The 19,073-nt window shown below is 28.0% G+C and overlaps 1 protein-coding gene across 1 annotated transcript; it reads left to right on the top strand.

Moving 5' to 3' along the window:
* The first annotated feature begins 5,709 nt into the window (after positions 1-5,709).
* On the top strand, positions 5,710-19,073 carry LOC132953629 (tubulin glycylase 3A-like). Its single transcript, XM_061026005.1, has 10 exons — positions 5,710-6,168; positions 8,182-8,311; positions 8,415-8,632; positions 9,779-9,976; positions 10,042-10,242; positions 11,627-11,843; positions 11,909-11,999; positions 12,181-12,345; positions 16,838-17,091; positions 18,808-19,073. Exons 1-10 carry the CDS (start codon positions 5,710-5,712, stop codon positions 19,071-19,073), a joined length of 2,199 nt encoding a protein of 732 aa, XP_060881988.1.

Here is a 19,073-nt window from a genome sequence, read left to right as displayed (position 1 = left end):
GTGGGAGCACACATTTTATTTTATGCCAATATACTATATACTTAAGGACTAGATATGCTTAATCCTTGGAAATTTTAACATAATATTATTCTCTTAGCTAAATCTTTATTGTAGAATGTAAAATTAAATTACATGAAGCTTCATGAAATTATGGTATAAGTAGGTATCCAATATAAAATATTCTACATTTCTGCATTCTACTTATATCTTTATAATTACACAATAAACTTACTAATAAAACTAACTAATACTAATAACACTACTAATTTTGTTTTTATATAATTTATAATTACATATTTACATCTAACACAAGAAAATAAATATTAATTTTGGAATAAGATTCTACGGTTCAAAGAAATTAAGGTTTCATCTTGGTTTTATTTTTACTGGATAATTTTTATTTTATTTTTTTAATCTATCTCTTTTAAGCTAAAAGCTTGTGTTAGAGATAGAGAGTGATACAATCATAACTAAAATTGATATGCATATATAGCAAATTAACAACAAAAAAAAGAAACAAGTATATACAAATAATAAACAATTTAAACACAGCAAAAAAACTAAAATTAAATTTTTTGAGAGAACAACCAATTATATACTAAATTCTTATCATTATTTTGAGTAAGCTGAATATTTTTTTTATAAAGACATGGCATATAGTTCAAAAACATAGGTCCTAGATAGTTGACAAAAGATTGATCATAAAATTTGCACTGGCAATCAATAGGTATATTAAACTGTCTATTTTCCCTTTTGTCTACAAAATCTTTAGAGGCCTTTACTAAAATTTTTAAAAGTGAACAGAATGGCAATTTTTTGATATAGAAGTTTAACAGGTAGGACAACCAACTCTATAATTGTGAGAGGTAGAACCTGATACAGAATATTTATTTAAGCAAATTCTAACTATATTTTTCTGGTTTATTTGTAGTTAATTTAAAAAACAATCTGCTGATCCTCCTCAAATTATTATTAACCCATATTAAAATATGGATTAGTATAACGCAAAATAAACTACAGGCATTATGTGTTTTGGTAACAAATCTTTTAATTTATTGAATTTATAAGTTAACTGACGTAACTATCCTACAAAATTATGTATGTGTAGTTTTCTAAGTAAATTATTATCAAATATGAAACCTAAATATCGCGTACTTGAAACTTCTTTAATAGTTAAACAACTATTTAAGTCAGTTGGTACAACTCTCGATACACCTATGTATTTTAATACGATTAAGTGTTGGGAAACTTTTGTAAATTGAAAAGGTCATAAACATTGTTTTATTTTTGTTAGGGTTCAGATTTCCGTCACATAGGATTCGGTACCTATATATTATTTAATCCAACAGTCGCTTTGTGATGAAACCCTTTTTAAGTCTTATCGGTAAAAAGCAAGCAGGTATCGTCAGCGTAAGAGACCACCAACCCATCAATAATTAAATCACTAATTACTGTGTTGATATACTGTCCCACCACTACATCTCATAATTTATAAAAACAACGTTCTTAATTCTGACATTCATAATTGAGTTTGAGTGTAATGAAAATCACTCTGTAAGAAAATAAAAATGTTTTTATTTTTAATTTAAAAAAAGTTTATTTTATGGTATTTTATATTACATTGGTATAATGATTGAGGTTAGGATTACGATGCACATTGCATTGTTTTCCAAATCTAGCTACGCAATACTCGTTTTATAACATACCTACATTGAATTTTTTGACGATTTTAAATTTTAAGGTCATTTTTTGCATTTAAAGATTTTTGGAGCATTTTGAAGTTTTTACCAAATTTTAAATTTTGCACATGTTTTTACTTGAATTTTATAATAAATAAATGATCTAAAGTCCAAACCTATAGGTATAGAAAAAAAAATATTTTATTTTCAGATTAAATAAGTAGTCCAAATGATAAGTTCTGTCTGTAAAACTTTTATACAATCATTTAAAAGTTTAAAATTTATATTATAATTTATACCGAATTTATTTTAAAATGTATATCTTTAACATTATAAATAAAAATAATTTGGTGCACTATTTAGAACTGTTAGAGCATTTTTTAGTTGTTTTAGAATAATAATAATGATAATCAACCCAGAAAAAGCCAGGGGCGGCAACTGCCCCTACTTGCCTAAGCAAAATAAGGAACTTTAAAAGGTTATAAACTTCAACTGAGTTCGACCGAAAAATTCTGATTCCACCATTGTTCTTAACTCGTTGAAATAAATAGGTTTGGGAACTAAACTGCATTTATGCCATTATACCGAGCGTCAAATTTTAATCTGAATGTTGGTTGGTAATAAATTAAAGAAACCTTGAAATATTAGTACCTATGTAATTTTCTGTCAAAAAATCATTTCCATAATATGCAGTTGTACCTAGTCAGAGCCCCAACTTAGGAATTTTGGGGCCCGGGTCAAATTTTCTAATGGGGCCCCAAAATGAATTATTATCTACATTTTAAATTATCTACTTACATTATGAATGTAGTCTTTATGCTATATAGATTTGTTATATCTTATATTCAATTTATTTTATAAGATTATAAATCAATTATACCATAATAAGGCTATAAGTAATTATTTAGTGACAATTAATATAAATAAAACGATGAAATTAAAAATACAAATATAAATAAAGAAGTGTTGGTACAGTTTTTAATTCAAACAAATGTTTACTGATATACATCATATACATTGTGTAAAAGTCAAAGTGGCAATGCATTTTTCAACATAGTCAATGTAAATAATAAAATAATTTAAAAAAATAATAATTAAAGAAATAATTTGTTAAATAGTTTAAGACAACGGTTTTTTTCTAGATTTTAGTTCACTAAATTTTTGAATTAGATCTGAAAAATCAAGTGTATTAGTTATATCCCTTTCAGCAGATAGACGAACGAGTGAGTTTAATTTTTCTTGGTGTAGGGACGTTCTTCTGGCGTTTTCAATTAGTTCTAATTTTGAATTTGTTCTTTCTGCTTCACAATTTTAAACTGGCAAAGTTAAATAAAGTCGTAGAGAAATTTACACATTTGGAAAGACTTATTTTTAAGAATTATTTTTATGTACATATAAGTAAATATTTTGAGGAAAAATTATTGGTAAATTTAACTGCATTACATAACTAGAAAAGTGCACAATCTCTTGTCTTATATTTATTGTATCAATATCATCTTTAAATGTGCTAATGAATATGTCGGCAGAAGTCTCTGATAATAATTGTGAACCGAATTTTGTAATAAACCCAAAAATACTACAAAGATTATCATATGCGTTTAATTTTATATCAAGTTCAGTAACTAAACAATCAATAATAACATAAAAAGTATCAACCTCCAACTTTCTTATTTCGCATAAGTTTGAATTTCCTTCTATTGTACCATCGGAGAATTTTTTTTTTCTAACAATTTTTTCTCTACAGGGCAAAATATTAATTGATAATTCCTTTGCTTTGTTTTCAAAATATACAAACTTCTCTCTTAATGAACTAACATATTACACTATTACAATCATTATTCATGTTTTCAACATGAATATAACTATTATTTAGAACTAACTAAATCATTTTTATTATTTTTATTAGTTTCTACTCCGTTTGCACTGTTGATAGTTTCAAAAAAATTAGTTAATTTAGGTAACTTGCTTACTGCATCTTCGGACCCCTTCTTCAATTTTCGTTTTGCATAACCACTGAGATAAATCCTTTTTTTATCAGACATTTTTAAATTTCAATAGTTTTTGGCACACACTTAGTAACGAACAAAACTCACGAACTCGACTAAAAACTAATTTAATATCACGACAGTCGACGGAATACTAGTGTACCGATTGTACTAATAATGCGAAACTGACCATCAAAATGTACCTATGTTAAGATAAATTGTAATCATAATGATATAAAGTGCTTTTGACCAACTTTATCTTAAAACTTAATAGATTATTTTATCGATTAGACTGATTAGAGAATAATCATAAATTCCATTACGATACGTGACTAACAAAACTACGTAACCAGTAATATCATACAATTATTTCAAAATGCCACTTTAATAATTAAATATCAACAGGGGCCCGGGGCACCAAATAATATCGGGGCCCGGGGCTGCAGCCCCCCTAGCCCCCCCCCCCTAAGTTGGGCTCTGTACCTAGTATTAATAAAATGTAAAAAAACTCTCGAATGAAAAATTATTGCCTTTATTGTTGTAACTCTATTCATCTAGACTACTATCGTGCGAGACACACACGTTGCGAATGGTAGGACAATCCCTTGCCATGGTGCCATAATATACCTATATTATTTTATAAATATTAAATACTAGCTGACATGGCAATGATTTGCTATTAATTGGTTTTTGTGATTGATCAACTCTTTTCAGTGGCGTAATTACAGGGGGGATTTGGGTGTCGTATCCCCCATGATTTTTTTTTAACTGGAGAACCATATTTATGTACTTATTATTTATTGGTACTAATATAGTATATTTTTTAGAAACAACAAAATAAATAAAAGCCAAAATCCCCTATATGGTAGCTGCAACTAAGATAAAGACTAATGACCCGTATTACAATAGTTGATCATAGGTTAAACGGCGGAATTCGGCCGGTTAAATCAGTGGGTTAAGCGTAATCGAAGTGCAATTGACTATTGTAATACGGTCCCTAAAACTTTGCAATAAACACTGATCACCATTGCAATTTGAAAATTGCACATATAAATTGAAATAATGCAGTTTAGCTCGATTTTTGTGAATTTTTGGAAACCTACAAGTAATAGATATATTTCAAGGCTTCAACGAGTTAAGTTTAAGTACAATGGTGCAATCAGAATTTGTTGGTCGGACTTAGTTCCAAGGTTATAACCTTTTGACGATTGAAATTTTGAGTATTTTACGTCCACGCAGATTATTTCACGAATCTACTCGAAAAAGTACATTTAAAACTTTATTAAATAGGTGGTATGAACCTAATTATTTATTTGTATGCATATGCATGCATTTATACATGTACCCATTTTACACTATACAGCATACAGATTACAGATCACAATATTTTTGGACTGAGAGGTTTTTATGATAATATATTAAACCAAATTTGTTTTTTGATGGTCGGTGGAGGGGGGGGGGTGTTGGGAGCAAATGTTTCAATCCCTCCCCCCCCCCCCCCACAAACATGATCAAAATACGCCACTGCTCCTTTTGGGTGTAACACGCTGCGGAAGCAATGTTTTTTTAAGTGTAAATAATATTATATTTTAATTTATACCTATCCGGACCGAGGTTATCCATGAGATTCGCTTGTGATTATGGGAGCATTATATTATCACGTAGGCAATCTACCAGCGGTAGATTGCGGACCCCAAGTGGTGCGTACGTAAGTGTATAATTTAAATCTAAATTTAGAATATTATATATTGCAATTAATACAAAATCCTAACCTAACCCACTAAAATCCCATTAATAAAAAAACCAAACATTCGTATGTATAGATAAATAAGAAAAAACAACGTAAAAACCTTGTAATTAATAATAATAATTATTATTATTAAAACCAATAGCAACCATTTATAAACAAAAATTAAAAAAAAAAATAATGCAAACACATTTAAAAAATGAACATATTTTTAACACATTATAAACTATTTTCAACATTTACAAAAAATTAACACAAATTATTAATCAACACAGTCCGAACGAAAAAAAAACAAATCATGAATTCTAACAAATACACCAGCAAAAGAAAGATGTTGACGCCTCAGAATGATAAGAAACAATTAGTAAATCAAAAACTTCAAACGAAATCCTATACACTTAAAACACCTAATAAAGTCGATTCTGCCGAAATTATTGAAAACATATACAATTATATTTCAAATACTGACTTGATAAATAAAGTAAAACCAAGTTCAACGACAAACACAAATTATAAACAAGACGACTCTAATCAAATTCCGGAATTAAAAGAAGAATACCAAAAGACAGTAATGTCAAAAAAGAGCAGCATAAACACGAGATACCTACTTAATTTTAAAAACTATATTCAAGAACTTCATATAGCATTGATAAAAGAGTGCAACTATAATTTATTATATTACGACAATTCGTTAAATACAACATTAGACTTTGAATCTATGGCGAGTTTCACTAATCAAACGTTGCAAGCTGTAAAGGTACGGTAGTATTATTAAAAGAATTAACCATTTTAATAAAAATACACAGTAGACAGGAAGGATAATATATTTTTTTTTAAAAGGTGAGTAAGTGGCTAGTAAGTGGGTGTTGTGTGGGTCACTGTGTAATGGATGTGTTAAATTTTAGTTCTATGATATAAAATCCTTGTATACGAAAAACGAAATTTTTTAACTACATAATAATTTGAACATTTTCATGACTTTGATGATTTTAGTCTAAATTTGAACTTAAAATGTAAATAATAAAAAAATGTGCATATGTATCTTTAATATTTTCAAGCATTTTTACTGCTCCAAAAGGTGATGACAGACACAAAAAATAAATAAATATAAATAAAAAAAGGTGGATAAGTGGATGTCGCTCTGCTGTATAGTAGGTTACAAGTGGGTCACTGTAATGGATGGTGTTAAATTTAAATTCAATGATATAATATCATTGTATAAGAAAAACGATTCTGAGCGAAAACAGTCAGTGAGCCTATGATTTTACCAAGTATATTTGATGATATTATTGGGAATAAAGTAATTTATATATAACCTATTTACGTGGAGCCTTGTTTTAAATTTTCAATCCTTAGCCATAAAAGTTAAAAATTATAAATTTAATTTATAAATTTTTAACCACAAAATAATTAATAAATTATAAATTTGTCAAATGTTATCAAAATTTGAACTTTAAATGCTTATAAAAAAAAATTGTGCCTATGTATTTTTTATAATTTTCAACTGCTATTAGAACGATATATCAGGAGCTTTATATTAAATTTTCACGCTTTTTTACCCAACAAATAAAAATTTATTGATATTTATAGAAAAAAAAAACTAAAAAAATTGAAAACTGACAATGTCCGTAAACAGCTCAAAAAGTGTCAAAATATTTTCAACATTTTATGGTGTATAGAAAATGCTAATATAAACATTCAGTGAAATTTTCAAGTATCTACAGTCATTTGTTTTTTAATTACAATAAAATAAGAAAATTGTTACATGAGAAATCGAGTAAATATCAAATGTTGTAAAAATATAAATTTTAGACGCTCATAAAACTTTAATTTAAGATTCTTCTAGACATTTTTTTTTTGGTTAAGGTAGACAAACTTATGAGTAATCTTATATTACATTTTCAAATCTTAGATTTAAAAAGAAAAATTTTTATGAATTCTCAACTCAAAATAATTTGCTATTTTTTGTGATTTTTCCGTATTTTGTCAAAATATGAACTTTAAATGCTTATAAATAAAAACTGTGACTAAGGATTTTTAATTTTTTTCATTTGCCTTTGAAACAATAACCTAGGAGCCTTCTATTAAATTTTCAAGCTTTTTTACTCAACAGATAAAATTTTATTGATATTTATAGAAAAAAAAACTAAAAAAATTAAAAACTGACAATGGCCGTAAACAGCTCAAAAAGAGTCAAAATATTTTGTAAATTTTATGGTGTATAGAAAATGCTAATATAAACATTCAGTCAAAATTTCATGTTTAGAGTTATACCAAAAACCAAAATCGATTTTTTCGAAAACAGATTTTGCGTAAAAATTCCCGTTTTTCCTTAATTTTTCTTTTGTTTTTCACGTCGCTTGTGAAAACTACTGGGAAATTTTTACTTTTGACCCCCTTCCCCCCAAACCAACTAGATTCACTTTCCTATCAGAAAAGTTACTATTGAAGAAAATCCAAGCACTTTTACTGTCCTAAAAGGTGATGACAGACCCAAAAATAAAAAAAAAATAAAAAAAAAAACACACATCATTGTAAAATCAATACATTCATCGCTTCGCTCAGAATCTAAAAAAAAACCACACATCTTGGTAAAATCAATCGAATCAGAATCTAAAATATATTTGATTGAAATTGTACCTGCTAACCTAACTTGCTTAATATGACTGCTAAATTTAATATTATTGAAATGCACATTATATTATTAACGTAGGTACCTAAATAATATATAATATACATATGTAGTTGAGATCGTTTTGATTGTTTGCAGGAACAAAAAATATTTTCGGTATTAGGTTATTTCCCAAAAATTTCTCTAGAGCTGAAGAACCGCGGTTGGGTGGAAAAACGAGATCCGTATAAACCACCAATAAATTATTCGTATTATGTAAAATCATCACGTAAATATTTTAATAAAATTCACGTACCTATACGAAGAACAATATTGAATACCTCATCCTAATAATTTATGTATCGTATATTATGTACAATTTATGTTTCAAGCATACATAGTTAATTGGTTGGAATCTCCTCCGATAATATCGTCAATTGATCAAAATGAAGCAGCCGTGGAACGCTTGAAAAACGTGCAATCGTGGAATATTCTTAAAGATAAAAGATCGGATTTTATTTTTGTCACTAAAAAAAGATTGATTCATTGGTCCACTTTAAGTGAATTGACTTCTGTCAGTCAGATGACAAGACACGTGTTTTGTACCAAAGTAGGTACCTATTAAACTAATCACCTATATGCATACCATATCCGTTCATATTGAACAATATTACATTAAGAAATTCGTGAGAATCGCGAATAGACTAATTTTTTTTATTTCTTTCCCATTTGGTCAGGGTTAGGATTATTTAATGTATAGGTAATTTTAATTGCATATATTTTGATTATTAAGATAATAAATTTAAGTTACAACTTTTCTAAACAGCTGACAAAGTGTCTTCACGGAAGGCTTCTTAAATCCGTCCTTTCCTCAAGCCACTTATTCTATTATCTATTTTACTTATTGTTCATTTTATTGTAACAGATTGTAAATAAAAATTATAAAAATAAAAAAAAAAAAAATTTACAATTTTACATAACTTAAAATTATACTAGGCACCATTGTCCACGATGAAATATGTGTTAGTACTCAAATCAAACCTTTTACCGTTTTTTTAAGTACTTTGATCCTACTTACCTATTATAATTTTCGAATAAATTAATTCTTTCTCACTAATTGTCAAAATTATTATTTTATACAATGTACCTACATCAGTCTAGGCTTAGTATGATAATAAATGTTGATAACCTAGTAATGTTGATATTTACATGATTTCATGATTTCATGATCGATGATCGATGTGGAAAATTGTATTGGTTGCATTTTAAGAGAAGCCAAATAATTTTGTATTGCTGTTCCATGTTACAAATTATTAAAAATCATTTTTAATAAAATTCAAAAAATATCTCATAACAGTACTATTTTTGTTAAAAGACATAACGATGATTTTTAAAAAATTACTAAACTAAACTTAATCTTTTGTTACGAATAGCTAATAGGTAAATTTTATAAATTAGATGTAAACATTATGTAATCTAAATACTAAAAATAAAATTCTCATCCAGATGGCTATCTGAAAATAATGCAGTTTATATACTATAAACTGTAAATGTAAAAAAAAATGTAACATTTACTGCTAATTAAGTGTCAATTTTTTTTTTTTAAACAAATTTACTGGCACAACTATTTATAAATATATATAGGTAGATAATTTATAAGCTTTGTAATATTGAATAGTTGAACGCCATAACTAGTTGTATGTAATACTATGCTGGATAATTAAAAATAAGCTAAAATATATATTTTGAAATACAGAATGGTTTGGCAAAATCTTTGGAATCTTACAATAATGCTGAGACAAATTTGATGTTTCCAAGATGTCATTATATTCGATCCGAAGAAGACAAGGATGCATTTGTGGAAGATTATATTACAACAGCGTTAATAAGCACACTAAAGATTATTGTAAAAGCAATTGAGAATAATAAAAGAATTTTCACTGCAAATGGCAATGTAAGTTTCAATTTGATAGTACCTTAATAGCTTAACAGTTAATAGTAACATTTTTTACACCTCAGATACCGTACAAAATGATTGATTTCGTGAAACGATGTATATCCATATTTTTGAATAAACAAATAACTGGTAGTAAAAAAATGGATTTATGGAAATTTAAAAGTCAAAAAGAAGAAGTGTGGAACGAATTTATTATTCATTACACAAAACTGATCGTAGATAGCAATGCCAAATTTGATCACGAGTATACATATGAATTAGAAGTAGGTAAATCAAAAATGTTTAATTGTGTAAACATTATTTAGTATTTTTATAATAATATTATAATTGTTGAATTTTGAATTATTATTGTATACGAAATACGATTCTGAGCGAATACGATTGAAGCGAATATTATTGGTTATAACTTTTAAATCATTTATTTTATTATTTATAAGTAGGTAATTTTAACTGTAATTTCAATAGAAGGTTGAGTACATTTTTGCCGAAAACATTGCATTTGAAAATGTCATTCTCTGTAGAAAATATAATAATAGGTAGGTATTCCTATTAGGTATTATATTATGTCCTATTATGTATAAAAGTTTCAAGTACCTTCGAGTAATACATTCAAACTACAACAAAAATACTAAAATCCTTATTCCTATCGTTTGAATAACTAATATTTTCTTCCAAATCTGAATTTAACAAATATCTATAAAAAAACTTTATAACTTTTAGATTTTTTGGTTACAGTATGAATTATTTATGAGAAAACTTGTATTACATTCTCAAGTTTTTTTACCAAGAGGAAAGTTTTTTAGGCATGAGATTAGGTCATAAAGTATTTTTCACTCTCCTGCCACCTCTGGGGTGGTGCATAAACGGGGATTCTGAGATTCTGAAAATTTAAATTCCTTATTTTCTTTTCTAGGTTATGTAGAAAATTAATTTTAGATTTTTTATATGTTTAATAAGACGTATAATACCAAATTCATTTTCTTTTTTTTTCGAAATACCTACACCTTTACATTAGTGTTACTAAAAAAAAAACCATTTCCTCCATAATCTAGAAAAGAGAATAGGGAATTCAAATATTTTTTAAAATTAAAATTGGACTTCTGGAGTTATATATATTTTTCTTCAGCTTATTGGTCTAAATGCAAGAAAAACGACGAAAAAACGACCAGCTTTAAACAGCCTATTAACGATGAAAATCGATTGAACCTTATGGGAGGGGAGGTAGCGGTGTACCGTGTACCTTGGATTGTTTAAGAGCTTAAGACCATTAACATTATTGGGGAGGTGGCCCATTTCATATTTTACTTTAAGGCCCCCAAGTGTCTATTTGCGCCACTTCACTTCACCATACTGATTTACATAATTACGTAGCTTCATCGCTATAGTAATAAAGGCTATAGCAATTCCCAAAAACTTCCTATTTATGATGATGTACCTACTTAACTGATAACAAGATACTAACATTTACCTATAATTTTTATAAGCAAATCATTACAACCAGGCATACGCAGGTTTAAACACTATATCCAATTCACTATCCACATGTGTAGCCAATTTGTCAGTGCGAGAATCGTGACTTCGGATACTTTCTAGGGTGTTGTTGTAATTATTGACTTATTGTAATATTTAATCAGTGGTATGTTATAGCTAGATGTTTATGCAAAATGTAAATATTTACTGGAAAACGTGAAAATATATTGTCCCCAACACTATATCGACGGGATAACTAACACATGGATTTTAAAGCCTACGTCAAACTGTTCTGGTCACGGCATTATGTTGTCTAGAGACTTGCATACAATAAAAAAAAAAATCACTGAAGCCGGTGTCTTAAAAAATAATTATATTCTTCAAAAATACATAGGTTAAAACAATCCGTCTGAATTTCAAAATAGATGCATAACACTATACCATAATTTTTATTTCTAGAAAGACCCCTTTTGATTAATACGTGTAAAATTGATTTGCGACAGTGGTTTTTAGTGACTAATATGAATCCTGTAGTTGTGTGGATGTACAAGTTAGTATTCAAAGTTTGAATACCAACGTATTCTATGGTGAAATGGTGTTTTGACATGCAACTACGTATATGCTAGTTGCTAAATATATATCATAATATAGAATATAGATGGATTCAATTATCAATAGTCAAAGCAACGGTTATTATAAAGAATGTTTAAATAACTAATTTTTTTTTACAGAGAAGGTTACGTTCGTTTTTGTGCAAACAGTTTCTCCATGAAAAATAAGCACGAATCCATTCATCTCAGCAATGTTAGACTGCAAATGAAATATAGAAAATATAGAAATCCAGGAGTACCCAAAGAGTGCATGTGGGATTACAGAGAACTACAAAATCATTTGAGGTATAACTGGTAAACGACAGTAATAAGACACCGTACCACACAGGTTAAAGGGGCCTCGAGACCATACTAATTCTATTCAAAACGTTTTCATTCTAATTCAAACAGTAGGTACCTGTAGTCGCTTATCCCGATTTTAATTCTGAAAATATATTGAAACTCACCATATAAAATAATATAGTGAGAATGATGAGCCATATATATTTTGAATTGTAATAAATGAGGTTTAAAGTTATCATAATATTAACAAGCCAAAAAAATGAAATCAACTAAAATAGTTTTAAAAATGCACTGTTGTTAAATTTTCAGTATGAAAATTAGAATAAGCATTGATACATACAATTGAAATTATAATATAATTGTCCATTTGACCATTTAAAGAAAAAAAAAATTTTTCTGAGGTCATGGTATAATGGAATATAGATAATTGTTGATATTCGGGTGCATAAAATAATCTTCCATAGTTCCATACATTTACTATTCCTGTCACTGAGAGAGTATTGTTTTCGCCAATAATTAAATTTCCGTTTCCGTCGAAATGAAAAAAGGTTAGGATTTTGTTTAGCCAAATCAATAGATAATCAATAATCATTCAAAACATATAGGTAGCTTTGTACTAAAGAAATTAGATTCATATAGTAGGTAATAGTACTTGTGGAAATTTTTTTGCATATTTTGCTTGCATATTGGAATTGGTATTTGATTTTTCTTTAAATATTTCAAAAAACATATAAATATAATCACGATTTACGAATGACGATTTTGAGCGGAGACAATCTATATAATTTATAACTCATTAATATATTATAATATATTCGTTATAAAAATAAAATACTAATAAATGTAGGTAAAATAGTATAATAATAAATAAATAACACGAATAACATTTCGAACGTCGGTTGTAAGGAGCACCCAACCAGTAGAGGTACATGCGTATCTATCCTGCCATAATGACTAATGATAAATACAAAACTTCAGAAAGTGAATGAAATTTCAATTTTTATTTTTGTTTGATAAATTATTAATAGTACATAAAAATATATTTTACTTTTTAGTAAAGTGTAAAAATAAACAATATACTTATTGATATTTTTATGTATAATTCGATGCTCTAATTTGATTAAGCAATTAATAATGACAAAAAAATTACACGACAGCGCTGTGCACTAAGTGTAACAATTGTATTGTGAATTTGTGAAACGTGTGTACCCACGATAGATTGAAATTACCTAGTCTAAATATTTATAAATTTCATTGAGTATAGCAAATGATAATTTATGTAACGGTGAAATGTTTAATGTATCTACTATTAATATTTTCTTAATAATATAACAAAATTAATTTGAGGATAAATCGTTATTATTTATTTGAATAAACAATGTCATCAATATTTGAACTTCAATCACCATAAAAGTAGGTGTGACTTTAAGTTGAATTTTTTTTTGTGACTCTATTAAAAAATTTGCAAGGAATCTTGTGTTTAATTTTTAAGTCTTATGTAGGTATGTGTTAAAATAAAACGTTTTACGAATTTCTAAATACAAAATAATTTGTAGGTACATTTTTGTGATTTTGAAGATTTTCGCCACAGATATTCGGGTTACTTCAATAAGTCCATGTTAGTGCGTCTATTTGTACACTTATAGATTCTGATAAAGATAAAAAAAAATGTAGCTAATCGTTTAAAAAACTTGAACATTTAATACAAAGTTCCTTGTATAGACACGGATTTTTTTTAAGCATTCAAATTTGAAATGTTTACAAAATACGTCAAATCAAGAAAAATTACATATAATTTTGTAGTTAAACTTTTATAAAATGTTCAATGTTTATAGCTATGCTTGAAAATATAATAAAAGGTTCCTCATAAGTCATATATAGTAATTCACACTGGAACCAAAAAATGAAATATCAAAATTATATTTTATAATACATTATGCAATAATTTCAACATAAATGAAATCAATCTATCTACCATAATATTAACAGACAAATGAATTACTAGGTAATGAAAATACAACTATAATATCCAATATCCTTGGCTGACTAATATTATGATAATATACTTTAACTTAGTTTGTAATATTAGCTGACAGTCTGTCTCGGGTCAGAATCGTTTTTCGTATCCAATATTCCAATGATATATATCATTAAATCCAATTTTAACATATATACTATATAGGTATACTAACTTGCCCATTTTCTTTAAAATTATATAATACATTTATACTTTTATACTAATAAATAATTGTAAATCTTTATTTATATATTAGTTATTAATATAATGATTATTTTTAACACAGACTTAAAAACGATAATGTTTCAGTTTTATTTTTTTTAATGTATAGGTGTTTCGGTAAATGCCCGATCACTAGGTAAAATTTAATAAGTAATGCTAGAATTTACTGTTTGTACTCAGCAAAAGCTAAAAAAACATAATTTTATTCGGGATTTTACTAAACCCGTTATGTATCCCAGGCAAGCCTGGATTAAGAATCAATTGGGCCCCGGCCCCGGGACACCATATACTTAGTGGGCCCCCTTTCAACTTTAACTTCAAAATAATTGTATCATTACATATTAACGACTTTATATTATTGTATAATTTTTTACCATACAAAAAATATACAGAATATATCTCATGTCATTGTACACGGCTTTTTTTTAACAATTTATCGATGATATGGTATTTCGTTAAAACAAAAAAAGACGTGTTTCTCTATTTTTAACAGGCAATTTTTTTATAACATTTTCAAAATTTTCAAACACGCAGTTGTACCAATAATAAAATCGACTTTATTCTTTCAAATGGTAACCACCATATTATTTATGGTTTCTGGTAAAGCTTTTTTTTTGACAGTAAAATTATCAATTTTGGTTCACTAGGTTATTAACTATGGTCCTCTAAATTTTAGTATAATATGCATTAATAGGTACTTTTAACTTAAATACTTAATTTACAAGTGCTAAATATTTATTTCTCATAACTACCTTTTTATATACTTAAATAATTAAATCAGAAATCTAAAATGCTCAAAAAAAAAAAAACATAGAAACAAAATTGTTGGCAAATATAGTTTATTATTTACAGTAATTTTTCGTGATATAAAATTGAGAACATATTATTTTATAATTATTAATAATAATTTATCTACATACTTACATAATTTTTAGATTCTGAGCGGAGTGAGGGATCTAGTGGTTTTACAATGTTTTTTTTTTTTTTATATATCCTGATGTATACAACATTTCTACCAGAAGGAGTGATTTCAACATATAGTATCTTATCTTTTAGCAAATTGGATCGAGATGGTACTTTAAAGAGGTCATTTTAATGCCACGGGAAAAACCACTGAAAAATTACAAAAAACCACTGATAGTGGGATTTTAATTTCCAACGTTTTGTTTATAACCATAGAAACGAATAAAAAAAAGCAGGTATGTCGCTCTACTGTACAGTAGGTTACAAGTGGGACAATGTATAATGGATTGTATTAAAAAATGATAATGATATGAATCAATGATATAATATCATTGTATAAGAAAAACGATTCTGAGCGGAGACGGTTTATCAGTCTGGATTTTTTAAATTTGTATTATTCATTATTATAGCCTTTAAGTTAAAGGTGATAACAATTAAGTGGTTTTTCGTAATTTGTCAGTAGTTTTTTCCGTGGCATTAAATAACTATTGAGAAAATCGAAAAATTACCTCTCTAAAGTACCATCTTGATCCAATTTGCTAAAAGATAAGGTACTTTATGTTGAAATTGAAGCACTCCATCTGGTAGAAATTTTGTATACAGAATATAAAAAAAAAAAAACACCATTGTAAAACCATAAAAATAAAAATAACGATTTTAGTTATTTTGTTGTAATTTATAATATTAAATCAACATATAGGCTATAATAAAATATAATAGCAATATAAAATATCCAGACCGATGAACTGTCCCCGCTCAGAATCGTTTTTCATATACAATGATATGATATCATTGAATTCAAATTTAATACATTCCATTATACAGAGACTCACTTGTAATCTACTGTACAGTAGAGCGACATCCACTTACCCGCTTTTTTTTTTAACTATATTGAACGCGTTAAAAAAATATATTTTGGGGATAATGAATGGGCCCCGGGACCGTGCCCCCCTTGGTCCCCCCTTAATCCGGGCTTGATCCCAGAATATATAAAATTGAGTTAATAAAATCTGATTAATACACGATAAGTAAAAATTATATTGTAAAAAAAATTCTATTCATATATAGATTATAAAAACAAATTACTGATAGTTGTAACTTAAAAGTTATCAAAATTTCAATGTCTTGATTAGCTGGTTCGATCGATCCTTGAGCTGTGCATTAATCAACTTTTACTAACTAACAACAATTCTGTTTTTAAATACATTTTTTATTGTATAAGAAATTTAAAAAACGATCAGTTTGTTTCATTTGTTTTAATAATTATACAATTCATACGGTTTCATATTTCAGAAAAATTGGTCAAGAATACGTATGGGATGAATTGATATTTCCCGGAATGAGCGAGAGTATTTACGCCGTGTTGCAGGCTGCTAAGGACTCTTCGTTGTACCGCGAAAAAACTTTTCAATTGTTCGGAGCAGATTTCTTGATAACAGACAACTTTATTCCGTATTTGATCGAGATAAATTCTATTCCCGGACTGAACCCGTCGACGAGCGTAATCGCCAACTTGGTGCCTATGCTCCTCGGTGATATAGTAAAAGGTATATCATTTTTGTACGTTGTGTCGTAATTCACAAGCTATTTGAGTAGTGCTGTGCCTGTATTTATTATAGTAGGTAGTAGGTACCATTGTACCAACTTATTTTTTGATAATATGGGCATATGGCATACTTTATTCAATACATTCATACATAGGTATATATTTATTTATTTTTTGTTATGTATTTTAAATACTATTTGATTGTATAGAATTATAACATTAACTTATTATTTTTATGATACACCAATTACAAAAAAAAAATAGGTACAAATGTACAATGAACATTTAGTAAAGATAATATTTTATTGTTGATTAGAGAGAGCTGGTTAGCACTTAAATACAAATAAATATAAAATGTTAATTTTATGCAATATGAAAATGCAATGATACAAATTTAAAAAGTGCTTACATTTAAAAAGCCAAAAACTCGTTAAATGTATTTGCATAAAATTGAACATTTTATATTTATTTGTATTTAATGCTAACCATGTTTAGTAAGTAACTAAACGCATTACGCTATACCCGTGGCTTCATTTACTGAGGTGCAGTGCGGCGGCTTCAGGCTTCATGCTCCCCCGAGTTCCAAAAAAAAATAAATAACAGGTAAATAAGTACCTACTATACAATTGATTTAAATATAATATAATACGCTTTTATTATCACGATATATAATGTTTTGTTATATTAGTACTAGCTTATACCGTGAACTTCGTATAGCCCGTAAAAAAATGACGATACTCTTGAAAAAATTGTAAGTCCTTTTAGGTGTAACTCGCTGCAGTAAGTACAACTCAGCTATCCTGGTAGGCAAACCGACTACGTCGGATCGTGGACAATGTGCCACAGCATATCAAGTAGGCAATCCACCTACTTTAAGTGCAGCTCAGCCACCTCGATAGGCAAAGTGCGAAAATTTGATTTAATATTTATATTGTAAATTGTAATTTATAGTTGTTCTTGTTTTGAGATTTTTTTTTATCTTTTTGAATTGTGCATGTACTATTTTGGATAATCCATATTAATTAAATACACTTATTACTTTCAAAATTAAAAAACGTTTTGTAAGTTTAATAAAAATAAAAGATTAGTCTGATAGGTTAATAACTATTTATATGTACATTTATTTTTATAATTGTCACGATAAAGTGATTAATAAGATTAATGGCTAATGTGGGTTGCATGATTTTGTCATTGATTTTGAACCATTTGAATGTGTGATGTCTATGCCCCCGACTCCTAAAAAAATCAAACCGTAGAGCCGCCACTGCTGAGGTAGTATTAGGGTAATCTAAACTATTTTTTTTAAATTTTGCACTGGATAACTGATTAAGTTCTACTGAATTTTCTATTACTTAACCATTTATCTCATATAGGTAAGCGAGTATCATATTTATCTGTATATCAATAATCAAGCCATATAGGTATAGGTTCTTAGGTACGCGTGTACATCGATCACAAGTAGTGGCCGATACGTTTTATTTGCGTTGGTCCATTGTAGTAAATAATAACATTGTCGTATTAGGTATACATTTCTTATAGGTACTGTAATATTAGTCCATAACATTTCGGACTGAATGTCCTCCTATAAGATACGTAGACTCCAACGAGGTCGTTCCACGAGTCACGACATTTTAAATTACCTATAGCTAATAAGCTAAACAAAACAAAATACTGTAATATTATCATTATTATTTATTAACATCGTACTCATTAACAGTGACAGTAGACTATGAGAAAAACTCGTTCGCCGACACTGGGCTGTTTGTAAAGGTTGTGCCGGAAAAGTGGAAACCAACTGCGATGGTCGTGGTGGATAGTTTATTTAACTCGTCCGTGGTCGAGGCCGCAGATCCAGTACCGTTCACGACCGGCTACCACCGCCAGTGGATGGAAAACATAAACAAGAAGTTGGCGGCACTACGAATTAGGGTAAACGCCCAACAGACGCGCAGTTTCTCACGTAGTAAACATCAGAATACTTGA

Source organism: Metopolophium dirhodum, chromosome 1 (genome assembly GCF_019925205.1).
Source record: "Metopolophium dirhodum isolate CAU chromosome 1, ASM1992520v1, whole genome shotgun sequence".
Classification (NCBI taxonomy): domain Eukaryota; kingdom Metazoa; phylum Arthropoda; class Insecta; order Hemiptera; family Aphididae; genus Metopolophium; species Metopolophium dirhodum.
Note: the sequence above shows the minus strand (reverse complement) of the source record. Positions and strands in the feature narration are given on the sequence as shown.